The sequence below is a fragment of the Hyla sarda genome, chromosome 6 (assembly GCF_029499605.1).
Source record: "Hyla sarda isolate aHylSar1 chromosome 6, aHylSar1.hap1, whole genome shotgun sequence".
Classification (NCBI taxonomy): domain Eukaryota; kingdom Metazoa; phylum Chordata; class Amphibia; order Anura; family Hylidae; genus Hyla; species Hyla sarda.
Genome location: NC_079194.1, coordinates 295,770,381 through 295,794,305, shown reverse-complemented (window position 1 = coordinate 295,794,305; position 23,925 = coordinate 295,770,381). Strand labels below are relative to the sequence as shown.

The 23,925-nt window shown below is 49.0% G+C and overlaps 1 protein-coding gene across 5 annotated transcripts in view; it reads right to left on the bottom strand.

Moving 5' to 3' along the window:
- LOC130277299 (uncharacterized) overlaps nt 1-17,480 on the bottom strand; it is a 63,824-nt gene extending 46,344 nt beyond the window's left edge. For all 5 annotated transcript variants that reach the window (XR_008845420.1, XR_008845421.1, XM_056527857.1 and 2 more), the window contains exons 1-5: nt 17,363-17,480; nt 13,089-13,439; nt 8,885-9,214; nt 5,106-5,213; nt 81-482 (exon numbers count right to left, since the gene is read on the bottom strand). Coding sequence is in view for 3 of the 5 variants with exons in the window: in XM_056527857.1 (XP_056383832.1) it covers nt 81-482; nt 5,106-5,213; nt 8,885-9,214; nt 13,089-13,439; nt 17,363-17,450 (1,279 nt within the window). In the remaining 2 variants the exon portion in view is untranslated. The remainder of the gene's footprint in view (nt 1-80; nt 483-5,105; nt 5,214-8,884; nt 9,215-13,088; nt 13,440-17,362) is intronic.
- Between the last annotated feature and the right edge of the window lie 6,445 nt (nt 17,481-23,925).

The following is a 23,925-nucleotide window of genomic DNA, read 5'->3' as shown; positions in this document are numbered from 1 at the left end:
ACACAGATGGCAAACCTAATGCCGTCTAATACAAATGAACTATTTACAGGTGTTTGGAAGCAGAATATAGTCATACTTACAGATCACATTTAGTACTTTCATTTTGCGAACTGGTGCCTTCAGAGCAGGATGGTGAACATCTAGGGCGAGTATTTTTCCACGGTGTATTTTTAACTGGGGTGTTATACGTATGGAACAGTCACATCTGAAGAACCACCATTTATATAGTTTTATAACAGTTTCCAGGACCGGGTCTGTGGACTTCGTCAGGAGAATTTCAGTCTCCTCATTGTCGTTCTCCTGTGATCTCTCTCTTCGTTTTTTAGAGCTCCAGGAAGTTATTGGAATCTTTTCTTTGCCATTCTTCCAGAATAATTCTAAATTGAGATTACATGGTCTGAAGCCTGATATATGACATTCTAGAATACTCTCTTTCATGTGAATCAGGTCTTCATTACTGATCTCTGAAACATCTGGTTTCACTGTAAAGATCAAAAAGGATATATATTATAATGCTTACTTATTTATATCATCTACAGCAGGGGTCTCAAACTCAAATTATCCGGGGGCCACTGGAGGTAGCAGCTGGGTGAGGCTGGGCCACATGTGCCCCTCACATATAATGCCCCAATCATGCGCCCCTCACATATAATGCCCCATCCTGCGCCCCTCACATACATTGCCCCCATCCTGCGCCCCTCACATATAATGCCCCCATCCTGCGCCCCTCACATACAATGCCCCCATCATGCGCCCCTCACATACAATGCCCCAATCATGCGCCCCTCACATACAATGCCCCCATCATGCGCCCCTCACATACAATGCCCCCATCATGCGCCCCTCACATACAATGCCCCAATCATGCGCCCCTCACATACAATGCCCCAATCATGCGCCCCTCACATACAATGCCCCAATCATGCGCCCCTCACATACAATGCCCCCATCATGCGCCCCTCACATACAATTCCCCCATCATGCGCCCCTCCTCATCCACCAGAAACACCCCCATCATCCACCAGCAACCCCCCCATTCCCCCTACCCCCGTGTGGTAATAGCATGAGCTGACGGATGATGGGGGTGCTACTTCTGGGGGTTCCCCACATTAGGTAGGCAGCAGGTTCCCCACATTAGATAGGCAGCAGGTTCCCCACATTAGGTAGGTAGTAGCAGTTTGCCCACATTAGGTGGTAGCAGGTTCCCCACATTAGGTGGTAGAAGGTTCCCCACATTAGGTGGTAGCAGGTTCCCCACATTAGGTAGAAGCAGGTTCCCCACATTAGGTAGCATTGTCGTCATCCCCCCCTCCCCCCGACTCTCTCTCACACACACAGACACCCACACACACACAGACAGACACCCACACATGCACACACACACATAGACACACTTACCTGTCCTGCGCTGCGCTTCTCTCCGGAGGCGGCCTGACGAGTGACATCACTGACGACCTCCTGTGCGGGTCTGCGGAGGGACGTCACATGCGCGACGTCCCTCATCAGACTCGGGCCGGCCGGCCAACCAGAGACGGGGAGGAGGAGGGCGGGGTAAGTGAATCCTTCTCACATTTAGCGCTGCTTGCCCGAAGCAGGGCTAAATGCCTGAAGAAACCACATGCCCGGCGCCCGGAACTGCATGTCCCCGGCGTCGGGCAATACAAATCACACATCCCCAATACATCCCCAATACAAATCACCACAAACTTTCATCCGGGAGTTTGAGACCCCTGATCTACAGACAATGCCTTCATGTTAGGAGAAAAGATGTGTCATTCAATGGATTAGGTACAGAGCCATGTGCAGCCAGCCAGCCTGCAGATTATCACTCCTCCAGTGAGCCCTCATATTATTTATCCTTCAAGATGAGCGCTGTAAAATAAAAAAATAAAACTAGAATTGAATTTCCAAAAAACTAAAAACCTGTAGGCAGCGTGTAGGTATAGGCAGCACAGCAGAGAGCAGCACTCCTTACCTCGCTCTCTGCTGTGCTGCCTATACCTACACGCTGCCTACAGGTTTTTAGTTTTTTGGAAATTCAATTCTAGTTTTATTTTTTTATTTTACAGCGCTCATCTTGAAGGATAAATAATAAGATCATTTTTAAAGTTTAGGTTGGTAAAGATGTAGCAATATCAAATGGGTAGGTGTTATTTTTATATTTTCATAAGGGAAATTTTTTTTTTTTTTTTTTTTTTTGGTGGGGGAGGTATAATTTATTAAACTTTTACTTTTTATTAGTTCAACAAAGGGAGCTTGACATGTTTTTTTTTAAACTTTTTATTAGTTTAACAAGGGGACTTAGACATGTGATCTGTCACATCCGGGGTAGAGAACCATTCAGATCTGAGCTCACCTCAAACCACTGCCCCTACCGATGTGGACGAGTCACCCTAAATGGCAGCGGCCATCTTAACGACAGTCCCTACACTGGACTAAATGCATAGGGCATCAAGGAAAGTCAGACAGTCCAGGTCAGCAATACACAGGCTAAACAGTACAAAATCAGCAGGCAAAGGGTAAACGAGGGACAAGCCAGAGTGTAAAAACCTAGAGGGGTGCGTAGTACAGAATCTGAAGCAAAGTCAGGACAAACAAAGATCAAATCTAAAACAACAATACTTTAAAGTCCTACTAGGTTAAGAATAGAAAAGGAATGAAGGATGTTTGGTAGAATAAGTCAGATGTGGTCTACAATTATTTATTGGTTAATAATTATGCTACGATGTCCTCAGCAGGGCCCTTGCATTGGACATACCATAGACAGTAAAAAATCATGAACTTGATTAAATAGCAAACAACTAGTTCATGTTCCCCATAGGTAGGCAGTTACTTATAGACTAGCAATGTTTCTTTGATCGGTCGTGCTGTAAATAAACACTTTCTTATCACGCTGTGGCGTGATTACGTTAAAGGGGTACTCCAGTGAAAACCATTTTTCTTTTAAATCAACTGGTGCCAGAAAGTTAAACAGATTTGTAAATTACTTCTATTAAAAATCTTAATCCTTCCTGTACTTATTAGCTGCTGAATACTACAGAGGAAATTCTTTTCTTTTTGGAATTCTCTCTGATGACATCATGAGCACAGTGCTCTTTGCTGACGTCATTATAATAATAATAACTCTTTATTTATTGTTGTCCTTAGTGGGATTTGAACCCAAGGCCCCAGCACTGCAAGGCAGCAGTGCTATCCACTCAGCCACTATGCTGCCCTTAGCATACATCTGCTATGCATGGTTGCTAAAATGGACAGAGATGTCAGCAGAGAGCACTGTGGTCGTTATGTCATCAGTGTTCCAAAAAGAAAGGAATTTCCTCTGTAGCATTCAGCAGCTAATAAGTACTGGAAGGATTAAGATTTTTTAATAGTAAAGTAATTTACAAATATGTTTAACTTTCTGGCACCAGTTGATTTAAAAGAAAAAAGGTTTTCACTGGAGTACCCCTTTAACGTCAATATGCAGCACTGCAAGTACACTCTTTTTGTCCCACACTATAGTGTGATTGTGCTATAAGTCAATAGGTGGATATTAAGTAGCAGAGTTTACTGTAGATGTCGTGACGGTGTGTCTGATGGTCCATCTCTGATGTTGATGGCTGGAAAGTGGGCAAAGGCAAGATCAATTCACAAGCAAAGCTCAGGTCAGTTTAGGAACACGAGTGAAGGGAGAAATCCACAATCACATTTAAATATCCCATCACCAAGAGGTGGGAGCTCCATCACCACAACTGATTGGCCAGGCACTCCCACCACTTAATTGGCTGGGGCAGCTGCGGCACTAATGGTAAACAGCCCTGCGACAAGGACACTGCTTACCAGTGACTGGTGGCAGCGCTGGAGCCGGACCGGGTGAGTTTATTACATAATCACTCATACAGTACAATACCCTACACTACTATTGTAGTGTAGTTTATTACGCCTACCAGCATAAAGATGACAGGCAGTCTATATTGGCTGTACCATATCATGGCCGACCTGGTGGCCTTCCTTAGGCCAACTGCTAAGGAAACATGCCGGCATCCAGCGCAGTCATGGTTTAAGCATGGCACGTAATGGGTTAAACTGCCAGGTAGTTTAATCCATTACATTCCATGCTTAAACCATGACTGAAAATGTAAACCGTCATGTGAGCTCCTGCCAGTTTTAGCCCTGCTATTAAAATATTTTGAACTAGAATAGAGACCACCATAAAAAAGCCATATCATCATTCATTAGGTGCTAAATATGTAGTCACAGACTGTATTGATTAATTGGATAAGACCTTTTTTTCTTTACAGAACATTGGCACTAAACTCGGTTACAATTCAGATAAACTGCAAAGAAAGGTTATTGGCTAAAAAACTATCGTGCTCCAGACTAAAAACATTTCTTAGGAACTACTGGCTCCAACACAAGACTTGAAAATGGTAGCAGGAGGCTACTGAAACGTTGTATAAATCATACACCATAGAATAAATCACCATTTTATTGGATCTTCATCTGGTGTGCTGCATTTATCCAAATTTATATTCACTCTCACTTGCTCTCTCTTCCTTAGTATTCCTCCTTTTCTACTTCTTACAGCTGATAGTTAAAGGGGTACTCTGCCCCTAGACATCTTATCCCCAACCTAAAGGATGGGACCCCTGGAGTCTCTCCTGCAGCACCCCTATCATCTGGTCCACAGAGCGAGCTTCACTCCGTGCCTGATGACTGGCCATGTATAAAATAGCCTTCTAAAATATCATGTCGTGCTAATTACGGTTGAAGTGTCATAGGGGTGGTGCTATCCTGAAGAGTCACCCACTCCAGCCTCTGAATCCTCTTTCCTAAGTTTGATTGCCATCACCTTCCCTCCTTCAATCTACTACTCTTCCTTACTTTATTGCTGCACCACACATTCCAGGGAGTACACCTCACTCTTCAGTGCACACCCAGGGGAGATGTCACTAAAAAATTTAGAGGGGAGAGTTGGAAGACCGAACTCTTCAGGATAGTGGTACCACCCAATGATCATCTGGAGACCCATCTGGACAGGATTAGAGGATGACCCCCACTGCCATAGTCAACTCCAGTCCAAGTAACCAATATTTCCTACTGGAGAAGTAAAGTAAATATCTTACCTTTGACAAGACAGTAGCATAATGTAAATGCCAATACTAGTGCGAGGATTGCAAAAGCTAAAACCACGATAACTATAATCCATGTAATCGATATAGGATTTTTGTCCCCTAAGGGAAGAGAACAAAATAAAGCATGTTAATGACAATGATGACTGTTCGTCACATAAGGTTTACACTACTTTTAATATCTTCTAAGCATTGACCATCGTAACAAAATAAATAAACTCCCAATTCACCATGGTCCTAATCGATGTTGGACAATAAATCTGTCAATCTGATTTTTCCATGATCACAGCTGCTTCCCTGGCCACAAACGTCAAGGTTTTTGGCCTCAGGACACCGCAGTGTTGACTAATGGCATCAAAGTGTACTTTTATTGTGTGGGGAACAAAGGGGGCCTATCTATTTTTCACTATCTTTTGGGGTAACTATAGTTATGAGGGTACTGGAAACAGCAGCAGAGAGAGAGAACACCAAGGCAGTGTAGGTAATGTGATAAAACTATAATCACGTGGAGCGCACATAGCGTGCCCGACACTATTCCATAATGAACTCTTATTGAATCTTATTGAATGCATTGTGTTGGCGTTTTCTATTCTTGTTAGATTGGACGTTGTGTACAGAAACGGAGGGTGCTGGAAAAGTATGGAGCGAAAGCCATGTACGCATCAATTCTGCAGATACAAGTCTGTAAGAAGTCTTCATGGTGGTCTGCCTCAGATGGATGCTACTTAATGTGGGGAAACTATGCTACCTAATGTGGGGGGACTGCTGCCTACCTAATGCTGCAGACAAAGCCGGTTTTGGACTTCGTGTGGCCCTGGGCAAAAATCAAAAATGGGGCCCCCAGATTGCATGACCAAAGATCACCATCTTTCGCTCCCTGAATTGTGCTGCATGTGAGTAAATGAAATTGCGCTGCAAATTACTAATGGCTGTGACTACAACATGAGAAATGGAATAACACCATCCAATATGAATTTGTGGCTGCAGTAATTTGGGGTCTGTACATCTCTCCTCTTCAGATTCCTCTGCCGTCGGGTCTTAGAGGAGGAGGGGGGGGGGGGGAATTTATGTCACAGCATTTCTCCTTGAAAACTTTATACACACAAACATGCACTCTCAGTGACACTTTATATACACATGCACTCTCAGTAACACTTTATATACACATGCACTCTCAGTAACACTTTATATACACATGCACTCTCAGTAACACTTTATACACACACATGCACTCTCAGTAACACTTTATACACAAATGCACTCTCAGTAACACTTTATACACACAAATGCACTCTCAGTAACACTTTATATACACATGCACTCTCAGTAACACTTTATACACACACATGCACTCTCAGTAACACTTTATACACACACATGCACTCTCAGTAACACTTTATACACACACACATGCACTCTCAGTAACACTTTATACACACACATGCACTCTCAGTAACACTTTATACACACACATGCACTCTCAGTAACACTTTATACACACACATGCACTCTCAGTAACACTTTATACACACACATGCACTCTCAGTAACACTTTAGACACACACATGCACTCTCAGTAACACTTTATACACACACACATGCACTCTCAGTAACACTTTATACACACACACATGCACTCTCAGTAACACTTTATACACACACACATGCACTCTCAGTAACACTTTATACACACACACATGCACTCTCAGTAACACTTTATACACACACATGCACTCTCAGTAACACCTTATACACACACACATGCACTCTCAGTAACACTTTATACACACACATGCACTCTCAGTAACACTTTATACACACACATGCACTCTCAGTAACACTTTATACACACACACATGCACTCTCAGTAACACTTTATACACACACATGCCCTTTTATTAACTCTACACTAACCTCATACAGTCATTCCCCTGACTTTGTCTTCATCCCTGGGTGGTCATGAGCAGATAACACAGCTAAGCTGAGGGGGGCAAGACTCTGCACAGGCCTCATGCAGGTGTGAGGTGGTTTTTTGCGCCCCCGTAGATCCATGCGTCCGCTCCTCCCCCAGCTCTCCGAACATTTCCGAAGCTAGAGCTGGGGGAGGGCAGAGCAAGGGGAAGGAGGAGGTTCACGCCCCCTCCCTCATCTCCCCTCCCTGAGCTCGGCTGGACGCAGATCTCTACGGCCACGTCCCCTCCCTGAGGACGTAAATCTCCACGGCAGGTCCCCTCCCTCATCTCTTCTCCCTGAGGACATAAGGAGAGATTTATCAAAATCTGTGGAGAGGCAAAGAGGACCAGTTGTCCATAGCAACCAATCAGATCACTTCTTTCATTTTTCACAGGCCTTGTTAAGAATGAAAGAAGCGATATGATTGGTCGCTATGGGCAACTGGGCAACTTTGCCTCTCTACAGGTTTTGATAAATCTCCCCCATAGAGAAGTGCTCCCAATGAGCTCTATGTGTAAAGGGGGACATACTGCAGGAGCTAAAGGGGGAGATCTATGTCCTCAGGGAGGGGGCCTGCCGTGGAGATCTGCATCCTCAGGGAGGGGGCGTGCCGTGGAGATCTATGTCCTCAGGGAGGGGGCGTGCTGTGGAGATCTATGTCCTCAGGGAGGGGACCTGCCGTGGAGATCTATGTCCTCAGGGAGGGGGCGTGCCGTGGAGATCTATGTCCTCAGGGAGGGGGCGTGCCGTGGAGATCTGCATCCTCAGGGAGGGGACCTGCCGTGGAGATCTATGTCCTCAGGGAGGGGGCGTGCCGTGGAGATCTATGTCCCCAGGGAGGGGACCTGCCGTGGAGATCTATGTCCTCAGGGAGGGGACCTGCCGTGGAGATCTATGTCCTCAGGGAGGGGGCGTGCCGTGGAGATCTGCGTCCTCAGGGAGGGGACCTGCCGTGGAGATCTATGTCCTCAGGGAGGGGACCTGCCGTGGAGATCTATGTCCTCAGGGAGGGGACCTGCCGTGGAGATCTATGTCCTCAGGGAGGGGACCTGCCGTGGAGATCTATGTCCTCAGGGAGGGGGCGTGCCGTGGAGATCTGCGTCCTCAGGGAGGGGACCTGCCGTGGAGATCTATGTCCTCAGGGAGGGGACCTGCCGTGGAGATCTATGTCCTCAGGGAGGGGACCTGCCGTGGAGATCTATGTCCTCAGGGAGGGGACCTGCCGTGGAGATCTATGTCCTCAGGGAGGGGACCTGCCGTGGAGATCTATGTCCTCAGGGAGGGGACCTGCCGTGGAGATCTATGTCCTCAGGGAGGGGACCTGCCGTGGAGATCTATGTCCTCAGGGAGGGGACCTGCCGTGGAGATCTATGTCCTCAGGGAGGGGACCTGCCGTGGAGATCTATGTCCTCAGGGAGGGGGCGTGCCGTGGAGATCTGCGTCCAGCCGAGCTGAGGGAGGGGGCGTGTACCTCCTTCCTCCCCTTGCCCCAGCTCTAGCTTCGGAAATGTTCGGAGAGCTGGGGGAGGAGCGGACGCATGGATCTACGGGGGCGCAAAAAAACACCTCACACCGGCCCTTATAGGTGCCCATGAGGTCTTATCTATGTAGCAGAAACCACTTCCGTTATGGATTAGCGATGGCAAAACCATTCCCTGCTGTTAATATTAGATGTACAGATATCGCATATGAATTCCATGTGTCAACCTCTTTCTGTGAGTTTTAAGAAATGAAAAGTTACATCAATGTTTAGCAGCCATATAGGAAGAAGGTTTATCTAATTCCTATTAAAACATCTGTCTATTGGCTTAGATACCTACCAGGAATAGGTAAGACTGATAAACTAATATTAAGATTAACCGCATCTTTCAGTGACCTGTGAATAATTATACAGGAATAAACGTCTCCATTTTCATCAGTGCTCATAGGTCTCACAGACAGTAAACTTGTCACATTGTACGTTTCATCACGGTTCTCACTGGTGCAGGTCTGGCTATCCAATTCTGAATTGTTGGTGAAATCTTTACTGTACTTCACCCAAAATATTTCCACAGGTTTTGGATAGAAGCCGTTCACATAACATGTAACCGATCTCTCAGTGCCTGGAGTCATCTCTAGTCTGGAGTCACTCAATGTACAAGTTGGCTTAGCTAAAGAAGACATGAAAACATGAATATTAGAAGGTATGTGTCACGATGCCGGCTGGCAGGTAGTGGATCCTCTGTGCCAGAGAGGGATGGCGAGGACCGCGCTAGTGGACCGGTTCTAAGCCACTACAGGTTTTCACCAGAGCCCGCCGCAAAGCGGGATGGTCTTGCTGCGGCGGTAGTGACCAGGTCGTATCCACTAGCAACGGCTCACCTCTCTGGCTGCTGAAGATAGGCGAGGTACAAGGGAGTAGGCAGAAGCAAAGTCGGACGTAGCAGAAGGTCGGGGGCAGGCGGCAAGGTTCGTAGTCAGGGGAGATAGCAGAAGTTCTGGTACACAGGCTTTAAACACACAAAACGCTTTCACTAGGCACAAGGGCAACAAGATCCGGCAAGGGAGGAGACTAGATATAGCCAGGGAACAGGTGGGAGCCAATTAAGCTAATTGGGCCAGGCACCAATCATTGGTGCACTGGCCCTTTAAGTCTCAGGGAGCTGGCGCGCGCGCGCCCTAGAGAGCGGAGCCGCGCGCGCCCAGCACACGACAGCAGGGGACGGGAACGGGTAAGTGACCTGGGATGCGATTCGCGAGCGGGCGCGTCCCGCTGTGCGAATCGCATCCCCAACGGCCATGACAGAGCAGCGCTCCCGGTCAGCGGGACTGACCGGGGAGCTGCAGGGAGAAAGACGCCGTGAGCGCTCCGGGGAGGAGCGGGGACCCGGAGCGCTAGGCGTAACAGTACCCCCCCCCTTAGGTCTCCCCTTTTTTTTGTCCGGTGACTGCCTCCCCTGGGATGAGGACACCGGGAAGGAATGGATGGTTTCCTCAATGGCAGGCAGTACAGCAGGAGTAGGAATGGGGAGAGAGGGCAGAGGGCGAGACCTGGCACGGGGCAGTGTGACACCAGGACGAGGGCCATGAGGGGACACAGAGGCTTGCCTGATGGGACTGGGAGGGGGGGAGAGGCATTTCCTGTGGCAGGCAGAGTCCTTAATGACCTTAGGGGGACCGGATACAGGAGGAACCACAGGGTCACGGCAGGGAGTACTGGGAACCGGTTGAAGGCAGTCCTTGGAACAAGAGGGACCCCAACTCTTGATCTCCCCAGTGGACCAATCCAGGGTTGGGGAATGGTGTTGAAGCCAGGGTAGTCCAAGGAGAACTTCAGAAGTGCAATTAGGAAGGACAAAAAATACAATTTCCTCGTGATGAGGTCCGATGCACATTAGGAGGGGCTCCGTGCGATAACGCACGGTGCAGTCCAATCTGGCTCCGTTGACCGCGGAAATGTGGAGTGGCTTGACAAGACGGGTCACCGGAATGCGGAATTTATTCACTAAGGACTCCCGAATAAAATTCCCAGAAGCTCCAGAGTCCAGGCAGGCCACGGCTGAGAGGGGAGAGCTGGCTGAAGTAGAAATCCGAACAGGCACCGTGAGACGTGGAGAAGTCGACTTAGCATCAAGAGACGCCACACCCACGAGAGCTGGGTGCGAGCGTGCGTTTCCCAGACGTGGAGGACGGATTGGGCACTCCACCAAAAAATGTTCAGTACTGGCACAGTACAGACAAAGATTCTCTTCCTTACGGCGATTCCTCTCTTCCAGGGTCAGGCGAGACCGATCCACTTGCATGGCCTCCTCGGCGGGAGGCCTAGGCGCAGATTGCAGTGGAGACTGTGGGAGAGGTGTCCAGAGATCTAAGTCTTTTTCCTGGCGGAGCTCTTGATGCCTCTCAGAAAAACGCATGTCAATGCGAGTGGCTAGATGAATGAGTTCATGCAGGTTAGCAGGAGTCTCTCGTGCGGCCAGAACATCTTTAATGTTGCTGGATAGGCCTTTTTTAAAGGTCGCGCAGAGGGCCTCATTATTCCAGGATAGTTCAGAAGCAAGGGTACGGAATTGTATGGCGTACTCGCCAACGGAAGAATTACCCTGGACGAGGTTCAGCAGGGCAGTCTCAGCAGAAGAGGCTCGGGCAGGTTCCTCAAAGACACTTCGAATTTCCGAGAAGAAGGAGTGTACAGAGGCGGTGACGGGGTCATTGCGGTCCCAGAGCGGTGTGGCCCATGACAGGGCTTTTCCAGAGAGAAGGCTGACTACGAAAGCCACCTTAGACCTTTCAGTGGGAAACTGGTCCGACATCATCTCCAAGTGCAGGGAACATTGCGAAAGAAAGCCACGGCAAAACTTAGAGTCCCCATAAAATTTGTCCGGCAAGGACAGGCGGAGGCTAGGAGTGGCCACTCGCTGCGGAGGAGGTGCAGGAGCTGGCGGAGGAGATGATTGCTGATGAAGTTGCGACTGAAGTTGGTGCACAATGGTGGACACTTCCGACAGCTGGTGGGTTAGATGGGCGATCTGTCGGGCTTGCTGGGCGACCACCGTGGTGATATCAGAGGCAACTGGCAGGGGAACCTCAGCGGGATCCATGGCCGGATCTACTGTCACGATGCCGGCTGGCAGGTAGTGGATCCTCTGTGCCAGAGAGGGATGGCGAGGACCGCGCTAGTGGACCGGTTCTAAGCCACTACAGGTTTTCACCAGAGCCCGCCGCAAAGCGGGATGGTCTTGCTGCGGCGGTAGTGACCAGGTCGTATCCACTAGCAACGGCTCACCTCTCTGGCTGCTGAAGATAGGCGAGGTACAAGGGAGTAGGCAGAAGCAAAGTCGGACGTAGCAGAAGGTCGGGGGCAGGCGGCAAGGTTCGTAGTCAGGGGAGATAGCAGAAGTTCTGGTACACAGGCTTTAAACACACAAAACGCTTTCACTAGGCACAAGGGCAACAAGATCCGGCAAGGGAGTGCAAGGGAGGAGACTAGATATAGCCAGGGAACAGGTGGGAGCCAATTAAGCTAATTGGGCCAGGCACCAATCATTGGTGCACTGGCCCTTTAAGTCTCAGGGAGCTGGCGCGCGCGCGCCCTAGAGAGCGGAGCCGCGCGCGCCAGCACACGACAGCAGGGGACGGGAACGGGTAAGTGACCTGGGATGCGATTCGCGAGCGGGGCGCGTCCCGCTGTGCGAATCGCATCCCCAACGGCCATGACAGAGCAGCGCTCCCGGTCAGCGGGACTGACCGGGGAGCTGCAGGGAGAAAGACGCCGTGAGCGCTCCGGGGAGGAGCGGGGACCCGGAGCGCTAGGCGTAACAGTATGCTTGGACATTGCTTATTTACAGCTGGATCACTAAAATATGGATGAACTCATCATATTTTTTAGATTTTTGGTCTTTTGAAGAGCCGAGGTATGTGCTCTCAAATCACCCAACCGCAGTCAAAAAGTGCAGACGTGTTCACACAAAAACTGTGTACAAGGGTGCGGTCCATCGCAAGCCCTCCTCTGAAAGGAGAGGGGCCCCCAATGAAACCAAACCCTTCACCTCCAGGCCAAAAGGCACCTGTAAGGTTCCAGGTACAATGCCCTCTTTCGCCGAAGCTACTCGGGGACTGAAAAGTGTTCCCAAAGGATAGGGGATAAGATGTCTGATCACGGTGGCGCACTGTGTTCGGACATCTTATCCCCTATCCTTTTGGATAGGGGATAAGATGTTGAACAATCCCTGCACCCTTACTGCAGGGATTGTTCAACATCTTATCCCCTATCCAAAGATAAGCCTCTGTGTTTCCGGAACTGGAGACGTGATGCCGCACCCCCTCCATTCAGGTCTATGGGAGGGGGGTGTGACAGCCATCCCACCCCCTCCCATAGACATGAATGGAGGGAGCGTGGCGTGACGTCACGTCTCCAGTCCTGGAAACATTCTTTGGATAGGGGATAAGATGTATTTGGCTGGAAAACCCTTTTAAAGTGTCTCCAAAGCAAAACTGTACTACAATGTATTCTCTGACCTCCATTGTTTCTATAGCAGCACTTACCTGACACCTCCATAGTGACTTTACTTTCTGCTTTCTCAGGAGTGACAAACACAGTACAAGTGTATTCTCCGTCATCACTGAACTGAATGTTGGGTATATACAGGCTGCCATCTCCTACCATAAGTCCCTTGTCTGGTATATATGACCCATTTCTGTATTGGTTACGATGTCCACCATTGAACAAATATACTTGTTTTTCTTTTCCTTCTGATGTTCTCAGATTCCAGCGCACAGCAACCTTAGAGAGATCCAAAGGTGAAGCCCCATAGCCATAGAACAGACAAGGGAGGGTCGTATTTTGACCCTGCAGTGCCACTATAGGGGACTCAATACTGCGGATTTCTAATTGACCTGAAATATAAGCAAGAATTATTGGTTAAACAACGTACTGTCTTAAAGCATTATATTTTCTATAGCACAAAAAAATGCAAATATGGCAATTATTATGATGCACTAAAATTATTTCAAATCAATATAAGAAAACCCAACAAAATTTGTCATAAAGCTTAATCTAAAGACTATGTGGGGAGGGTGTGATGAGGGCAGATGTTATTACCCTAGGGGCAGATGGCATCAACCCCTTGTATTCGTGACACCAGGGCGTGGTTTACCTCTACACCACCCGAAGTTATGACTGCTGTATCCTGGGCTAGGCGCGGGGCAATAATGACTCCAATGCCAAGTTATGGAACAACCGCAGCTTTACTGAGGTAGACAGGTGGAATAGTCTTTACAGCTCAGTTAGGCCCAAGGAAGTGACCAGTGACTTTAGAGACTTTTGGGCTCACTGGGACTTGTAGTGAACTTAGATTAATTGCTGCAGACCCACGCTTAATTTAGATACCGTGTCTCTCCGAAAATAGGACCGGGTCTTATATTACTTTTAGCCACAAAAAACACACTAGGGCCTATTTTCAGGGTAGGGCTTATATTTACAGTACGGTATGCACATTATACAACATGGCGGTTCCACGGTATTTACACCCCCCCATTATTATCATGTGATGGGCGCAGCTCTGAAGCCCAAGCAAATGTTTGCAACATCTGGAGGTCCGCAGGTTGAAGACCACTGACCTAGACAATGCCCGGGCTGCAAATATTAAAAAGCAAGCTTTAACTTACCTTCGTCCTCCGTTCCCCCGTTGCTAAGGAACCGGCCTCGCTGTCCTCCGCTGTTCTCGCTCGCCGGCCGGCTTCTTACATGACATTGCGCTTAGCCTATCATCGGCCGAGGCGGGAAATCGCTGCGGCCGGTGATAGGCTGAAGGCTCTGAGACGTCACAACACCAGGAAGCAGCAAGAACAGCGGAGGGACCATGAGGCCGGTGCCTTAGCAACGGGGGAACGGAGGACGAAGGTAAGTTAAAGATTGCTTTTTAATATTTGCAGCCCGGGCACAGGAATAGATACAGCGCAGCGGCTGATAATTATTTGGCAGGGGGGGGAGAGAAGCTGCGCTCGCGGGTGACAAATGATCAGTACCCCGATGTGGGGATTGCAGCGCTGGGCTGATAAACCGGCAGGGGTGGGGGGGTTAGGGACGTTAGGGGGCATTTACCCCCCCCCCCCATTATCATCATGTGATATGCGCAGCTCGCGCATATCACATGATGATAATGGGGGGGGGGGGTAAATACCGTGGAACCGCCATGTTGTTCAATGTGCATACCTTACCATAAATAAATAAGCCCTACCCTGAAAATTAGCCCTAGTGTGTTTTTTGGGGCTAAAATTTATATAAGACCCGGTCCTATATTCGGAGAAACACGGTAGTAATGCTTTAAAGGGGTTGACCACCTTTAGGATACATTCACACGTACAGGATCCTGCGCAGGATTTTCTGCTGCAGAATTCAATGTAAATCAAATGACTGAGCACAGCTTCTAATCTGCAGTTACAAATCCTGCGCATCAAATCTGCTTAGGATCTTATATATTTAAACGTACCCTTAATATAAGTCACTCGGTTCTCTGTTCCTGTTTGCAGCCAGACAGCCCATTTGTCCATACATGGCTGCCTATAGAGAAGCATGTGACTGTACATATCACTGTGTCTCCTCCATTGCACCCGCACTTTGTTTTTGCCACCGATTCAGCCAACTTTAGTCTAATATATATGGACAGCTTTATAGGCCCATGTACGCGTCCTTACTTGTGTAATGTATACACAATTGTATGCTAGGAGTAATTTGGTCATTTCATAGGTTTAGGGAAAAGAGAGGGGCAAGCTGAACTTTGGCACCTGAACCTATGAGCCTTTCCCTGGACCCAGAAGCTCAGAAAGGTGAACGGCTAATTCTGCGCTCAAATTTTACACCGCACAACCTACACTTTTGAAAACAATCAGAGTGTTTTTTTATTATTACAAGAAAATGGGCGTGGTTAACAAAAAATGGGCGTGTTCCCGACAAAAAAGCAGAAATTACTCGGAGTGCTTCCAAAATCACTCATGAAAAAGCGTGAGTTTGGCTCACAGAATAACCAACAGCCAAGAGGATGTGTAAAAACTACCAAAAGCGAGTGATTTTGGAAAAGGCACAGCTTAACGTGGTGAGGAGTGCTTAAACTACCGTATTTATCGGGGTATACCACGCACCGGCCTATAACACGGTACCATTTTTGTATTGATAGGACTTATTGATCGCTTTTTATTCATTTTTTCATGATATAAAAAGTGACCAAAAATGCACTATTTTGGACTTTGGAATTTTTTTGCGCGTACGCCATTGACCGAGCGGTTTAATTAATGATATATTTTTATAATTCGGACATTTCCGCACGCGGCGATACCATATATGTTTATTTTTATTTACACTGTGTTTTTTTTATGGGAATAGGCGGGTGATTCAAACTTTTAATAGGGAAGGGGTTAAATGATATTTACCGTATTTATCGGCGTATAACACGCACTTTTTAGTCAAAATTTTTTAGCCTAAAGTCTATGTGCGTGTTATACGCCGATACACCCCCAGGAAAGGCAGGGGGAGAGAGGCCGTCGCTGCCCGCTTCTCTCCCCCTGCCTTTCCTGGGGTCTAGAGCCCTGCTGCCGCCGCTTCTCTCCCGCTGGCTATCTGCACCACTGCCCGTTCTCTCCCCCTGACTATCGGTGCCGGCCCCATCCCCGGTTGCATAATTACCTGTTGCCGTGGTCGGGTCCGCGCTGCTTCAGGCCTCCGGTGTGCGTCCCCTGCGTCGTTGCTATGCACGGCAAACTGACGTCATGCGCTGCGCCATGCATAACATAGCAACGACGCAGGGGACGCACACCGGAGGCCTGAAGCAGCGCGGACCCGACCCCGGCAACAGGTAATTATGCAACCGGGGATGGGGGAGGCAATGGGTGCCGCTGCCCCTTCTCTCCCCCTGGCTGTCGGCGCCGCTGCCCCATTGCCGGCGCCGCTTCTCTCCCCCTGGCTATCGGCGCCGGCAATGGGGCACCGATAGTCAGGGGGAGAGAACGGGCAGCGGCGCCGATAGCCAGGGGGAGAGAAGGGCCGGCAGCAGGGCTCTAGACCCCAGGGCATTGAACTACAGCGGCTTATCGGCGTATAACACGCACATAGACTTTAGGCTAAAAATTTTAGCTTAAAAAGTGCGTGTTATACGCCGATAAATATGGTATTTTCTTTTTCTTTTTTTTCCCATTGTTTTACAGTTCTACACAAGGATTTGTAGAATATGCAATGCATTTTAAACTTTAAAATATGCTTTTAATTGAATATATATAGATTTTTTTTGTGTAGGTGGGGGGTTAAACGCCTATATTTAAATTTTTTTAGTTCTATTTAATTCATGTTAAATCTTGTGTTTTGCTTGTTTGGTTTGGCCCATGCTATTGATGATTTGTATTCTATACCCATGTTTTTTACTTTTTTTCTTTTAACTCGGAGTATGTGCGACACATTTTCCCCTGCGACCCAAGAAAAACCATGCGACAGAAAATGAACCAACACGTGCGATACATTAGAAAATCAGCTCCCAGAAAAAGAGGAGTGAAATCTAAAATTTACGTCAACAGACTTAACTAAGAAGGACTGGCATGGAGCCCGGGGGACCCCATGCCAGTCCTTCTTAGTTAGGTCTGTTGACATATAGTCCACACTGCAAATTTTCTGTTGGTGGGGGGCATCAAACTGAATATTTGCCCCAGGTGAAGGAAAGCCCCCTTACCCTGCTGTGTTATACTCTGGGTCCGGTTATGAGTTTGCATTTCCTCCCTTCCCTATCACTTTGTAGCCGGCACAATGACAGAAGGAGTATAAAAGTGAGACTTACCATCTGTAGAGTAGTAGCTGAGGAAGATGTAGAATATAACCAGGACCTTAAGGTGGAATTTCTGAGGTAGACATTGTGTGATCTCCATTTTATGTATCTAACATAATGCGCTTTAATTTCCTTTTGCTGCCCTGCCCTGCTTACAGTCTACTTTTACTTTCATTTTCTGCCGGAATTGTCTTTATTTTTCATAGCAAACAGTCACTACACAGTAAGTACTATATATATATAGGCACATTTTTTAAATGTGATACCAATCTCCAATGCATTCAGACACTCTTCATACCCTTTAACTTTTTTCACATTTTGAAATATTGAGGAGTTGAACTAACATCCCACAAATGTAAGTTTTTCTCCTATGAATCCACAAATTTAATAAATGAGACATACCATCCTTACAGTGAAGCATGGGGGGGGGGGGGAACCTGGCACTGCCCAAAACCATCCCTACAGTGATCATGGTGGGGGCAGCATCATGTCTGGGGGAAACCAGGCACTGCCCATTGCCTGCCCAATACCATCCCTACAGTGATCATGGTGGGGGCAGCATCATGTCTGGAGGAAACCAGGCACTGCCCATCACCTGCCCAATACCATCCCTACAGTGATCATGGTGGGGGCAGCATCATGTCTGGAGGAAACCAGGCACTGCCCATCACCTGCCCAATACCATCCCTACAATGTTCATGGTGGGGGCAGCATCATGTCTGGAGGAAACCAAGCACTGCCCATCACCTGCCCAATACCATCCCTACAGTGATCATGGTGGGGGCAGCATCATGTCTGGGGGAAACCAGGCACTGCCCATCACCTGCCCAATACCATCCCTACAGTGATCATGGTGGGGGCAGCATCGTGTCTGGGGGGAAACCAGGCACTGCCCATCACCTGCCCAATACCATCCCTACAGTGATCATGGTGGGGGCAGCATCGTGTCTGGGGGGAAACCAGGCACTGCCCATCACCTGCCCAATACCATCCCTACAGTGATCATGGTGGGGGCAGCATCATGTCTGGGGGTAAACCAGGCACTGCCCATCACCTGCCCAATACCATCCCTACAGTGATCATGGTGGGGGCAGCATCATATATAGAGGAAACCAGGCACTGCCCATCACCTGCCCAATACCATCCCTACAGTGATCATGGTGGGGGCTGCATCATGTCTGGGGGAAACCAGGCACTGCCCATCACCTGCCTAATACCATCCCTACAGTGATCATGGTGGGGGCAGCATCATGTCTGGGGGGAAACCAGGCACTGCCCATCACCTGCCCAATACCATCCCTACAGTGATCATGGTGGGGGCAGCATCATGTCTGGGGGGAAACCAGGCACTGCCCATCACCTGCCCAATACCATCCCTACAGTGATCATGGTGGGGGCAGCATCATGTATAGAGGAAACCAGGCACTGCCCATCACCTGCCCAATACCATCCCTACAGTGATCATGGTGGGGGCAGCATCATGTCTGGAGGAAACCAGGCACTGCCCATCACCTGCCCAATACCATCCCTACAGTGATCATGGTGGGGGCAGCATCATATCTGGGGGAAACCAGGCACTGCCCATCACCTGCCTAATACCATCCCTACAGTGATCATGGTGGGGGCAGCATCATGTCTGGAGGAAACCAGGTGCTGCCCAATACCATCCCTACAGTGATCATGATGGGGGCAGCATCATGTCTGGGGGAAACCAGGCACTGCCCATCACCTGCCTAATACATCCTTACAGTGAAATATGGTTTGAGGCAGCATCATGGGGATACATTCCGTGGGTGCTTGAGAAGAACAATATGTTGTGGTAGAGGGTGGGATCAATGGGTATGCCGCAGAAGGTATTGAGCTGGAACAAGCTGGCTTCCTTAAGGTACTGTACTCTCTACACTCATCTCTGTCCACCCCTCTATTACCCCTTCTCACCCTTGTCCACCCCCCGTCATCCATGTCCGCCTTGTCCACCTCTCTGTCCATCCTGGTCACCCATGTTCACCCCCCAGTGTACACCCCAGTCTACCCCCTGTCACCCATGTCCACCCCCCTATTCACCCCCTTATCACCGCTGTCCACCCCTCTCTGTTACTCCTGTCCACCCCATTTTTATCCACTTTTCACCCCTGTTCACCGCTCTAACCCTGTTCACCCCCCCTGTCTCACATGTCCTGTTCCTGTCATCCATGTCCACCTTGGCCACCCCTCTGTAACCCCTGTCCAGCCCCCTGTCACCCATGTTCCCCCCTCTGACCACCCCCCCAGTCTACCCCTCTGTCACCCATGTCCACCCCCCTATTCACCTCTCTGTCCTTTTGTCACTCCCTTCCACCCCCTGTAACCTCTTCTCCCCCCCCCCCCCCCCCCCCCCCCCGTCACCCATGTCCACCCTCCTTTCCATCCCTGTCACCCATGGTCACCCACCCTGTCCACCCCAGTCTACCCCCTGTCACTCCTGTCCACCCCTCTTTTACCCCTTGTCACCCCTGTCCACCCCTCTCTGTTACTCCTGTTTACCCCTTGTCACCCCCTCTGACCACCCCCCAGTCTACCCCTCTGTCACCCATGTCTACCCCTCTATTTACCCCTCCGTCCCTTTTGTCACCCCAGTCCACCCCTCTCTGTCACTCCTGTCTACCCCTCTTTTACTCTCTTGTCACCCCTATCCATCCCTCTGACCACCCCCTTGTCTACCCCTGTCAACCATGTCTACCCACTGTCACCCCCCTTTTCACCCCTGCCTACCACCTGTCCACCCCTGTCACTCCTGTCCTCCCATTTATCACTCCCTACACCCCTCTGTCACCCATGCACACCCATGTGCACTCTTCTATACCCTTGTCACCAATGAAAACACCTCTGTCACCCATTTACTCCCCTCTGTCACCCATGTATAGCTCTGTCACCCATGTATACCTGTCACCCATGTACACCCCTCTGTCACCCATGTACACTCTTCTACACCCCTCTGTCACCCATGTACACTCCTGTATACCCCTCTGTCACCCATGTACACTCCTGTATACCCATCTGTCACCCATGTACACTCTTCTACACCCCTCTGTCACCCATGTACACTCCTCTATAACCCTCTGTCACCCATGTACACTCCTCTATACCCATCTGTCACCCATGTACACTCTTCTACACCCTTGTCACCAATGGAAACACCTCTGTCACCCTCTACACCCCTCGGTCACCCATGTACACTCTTCTACACCCTTGTCACCAATGTAAACACCTCTGTCACCCTCTACACCCCTCTGTCACCCATGTATATCTCTGTCACCCATGTACACCCCTCTGTCACCCATTTACACTCTTCTACACCCCTCTGTCACACATGTACACTCCTCTATAACCCTCTGTCACCCATGTACACTCCTCTATACCCATTTGTCACCCATGTACACTCTTCTACACCCTTGTCACCAATGTAAACACCTCTGTCACCCTCTACACCCCTCTGTCACCCATGTACAGTGATCCCTCAACTTACAATGGCCTCAACATACAATAGTTTCAACATACAATGGTCTTTTCTGGACCATTGTAACTTGAAACCAGACTCAACATACAATGTACGCACAGTCCAGATCAGTGAAATGTGTCACAACTGGAGGAACTGACCAATCAGAATTGGCATTTTACTGGTAAATCACCTCTATTACTGAAGTACATGCACTGACTGGCTGTCTGGTAGCGCCCCCTACAGTACAGGGAGGAACTACAAGTTCTGTACTACTCCTTACCTGTGCCAGGCTTAGCTGCCCCTTTGGACACCAAGTAAGGGTGGCTCCATTTGGGACACTGTGTGTACTGTATAGGACCCTGAAGAAGCTCCTGTCCTCTACATAAACCATTGTTTCCCAACCAGGGTGCCTCCAGCTGTTGCAAAACTACAACTCCCAGCATGTCCGGACAGCCAACGGCTGTCCGGGCATGCTGGCAGTTGTAGTTTTGCAACAGCTGGAGGCACCCTGGTTGGGAAACACTGACATAGACAGTGATTACAACTTCCAGCAGATCTTTCTTACTTTTATATGTACGATCTTGCTTTATCTATATTAGTTATCTACTTTTTTCTTTAATCCTCACCTTTTCCTATTTTTGGATGACATTTTGGTGCCTTTAGAACCAATTACCAGGTTTCCATAGAGTTATGGTCTCAACATACAATGGTTTCAGCATACAATGGTCGTCCTAGAACCAATTAATATTGTAACTTGAGGGACCACTGTACACTCCTCTATACCCCTCTGTCACCCATGTGCACTCTTCTACACCCCTCTGTCACCCATGTACACTCTTCTACACCCTTGTCACCAATGTAAACACCTCTGTCACCCTCTACACCCCTCTGTCACCCATGTACACTCCTCTATACCCCTCTGTCACCCATGTGCACTCTTCTACACCCCTGTCACCCATGTAAACTCTTCTACACCCCTCTGTCACCCATGTGCACTCTTCTACACCCCTCTGTCACCCATGTACACTCCTCTATACCCCTCTGTCACCCATGTGCACTCTTCTACACCCCTGTCACCCATGTAAACTCTTCTACACCCCTCTGTCACCCATGTGCACTCTTCTACACCCCTCTGTCACCCATGTACACTCCTCTATACCCCTCTGTCACCCATGTACACTCTTCTACACCCTTGTCACCAATGTAAACACCTCTGTCACCCTCTACACCCGTCACCCATGTATATCTCTGTCACCCATGTACACTCCTCTATACCCCTCTGTCACCCATGTACACTCCTCTATACCCCTGTCACCCATGTACAGTCCTCTATACCCCTCTGTCACCCATTTACACTCTTCTACACCCTTCTGCCACCCATGTACACTCCTCTACACCCCTTTGTCACCAATATACATTCCTCTACACCCACCTGTCACCCATGTACACTCCTCTACACCCCTCTGTTACCCATGTACACTCCTCTACACCCCTCTGTCACCCATGTACACTTCTCTACACCCCTTTGTCACCCATGTACATTCCTCTACAACCATCTGTTACCCATGTAAACTTCTTTACATCCCTCTGTCACCCATGTACCTCCCCTCTGTCACCCCCTATGCCCCGTCACCCATGTACACTCTTCTACACCAATCTGTCACCCATGTAGACCCCTCTGTCAACCATGTACACTCCTCACACTTCTCTAGACCCCTTTGTCACCCATGTACACTCCTCTATAACCCCCCTGTCACCCATGTACACTCTTCTACACCCATCTGTAACCCATGTACACTCTTCTACACCCCTCTGTTACCCTTGTACACCCATCTGTCACTCCCTTTGCCCCCTGTCACTTATGTACACTCTTCTACACCCGTCTGTCACCCATGTACACCATTGTGTGTGGGTGGCATTTGGGTTTGTGTGTTGGGAAATAGGATACATTTTGTGTGGTGGACTCTGGAGCCGGATAGGTTTGTTTTTCAGGTTCTGTGGTGAAGAGCTGTGGCTGGAAGAAATCGTCATGACGTTCCAGACCAGATGGAGAAGAACAGGGAATGACGCTGATCCGAGAAGACGTCATTTGTGAGTTGCTGTATAAAGCAGCACTGTAATCTACATAGCAAACAGATTGTGGTATTGTGCATTGCTTCTTTTTACCTTTTTTTTTTTTTATATGTATGGTGATAATATTTCTCCTTGTATACTGGGTTTCTTGGTCTCTGTACAGGATTTGGTCAGTAACAGTATGAGCTGGACACCATTTCTTTTTGTTCAAACTACATGATTACGGGAGACGGCCTGCTCAGTCCGAGCTCCAGCACCTAAATGTACCGCTGCTGTCTGTGGACACCTGTCTAGATTGGTCTGGTGAGTTGCATTTCTTTTCTTTTTTCTGCTCTTTGTGATGGCATCACTCTTTTTACCACAAAATCTACAGAAAAACGAAAAAAGTGGGGCAAAGTGAAAAAAACAAACGCCATTTTGCAACTTTAGGGGCTTCTGTACACAGTGCACTTTTTGTTATCTTTATTCTGTAGGTCTAAACAATTACAATCAAGCACAGTATCCAATGGAATACCTGTAGAAAATGGGATCGCTCATGGCTGTTACGCCGAGCGTTCCGGGTTCCCGCTCCTCCCCGGAGCGCTCGCAGCGTTCTCCTGTTCGCAGCGCCCCGGTCAGACCCGCTGACCGGGAGCGCTGCGATAATGTCCCTAGCCGTGATGCGATCCGCGATGCGGGACGCGCCCGCTCGCGATTCACATCCCGGCCCGCTTACCAGACTCGTTCCCCGTCTGTGCTGTCCCGGCGCGCGCGGCCCCGCTCCCTAGGGCGCGTGTGCGCCGGCTCTTTAAGATTTAAAGGGCCAGTGCACCAATGATTGGTGCCTGGCTCAATCAGTCTAATTAGCCTCCACCTGCTCCCTGTCTATTTAACCTCACTTCCCCTTTTCGTCCTTGCCGGATCTTGTTGCCATTGTGCCAGTGAAAGCGTTCCTTGTGTATCCCAAGCCAGTGTTCCAGACCTCTTGCCGTTGCCCCTGACTACGATCCTTGCTTCCTGCCCTGACCTTCTGCTACGTCCGACC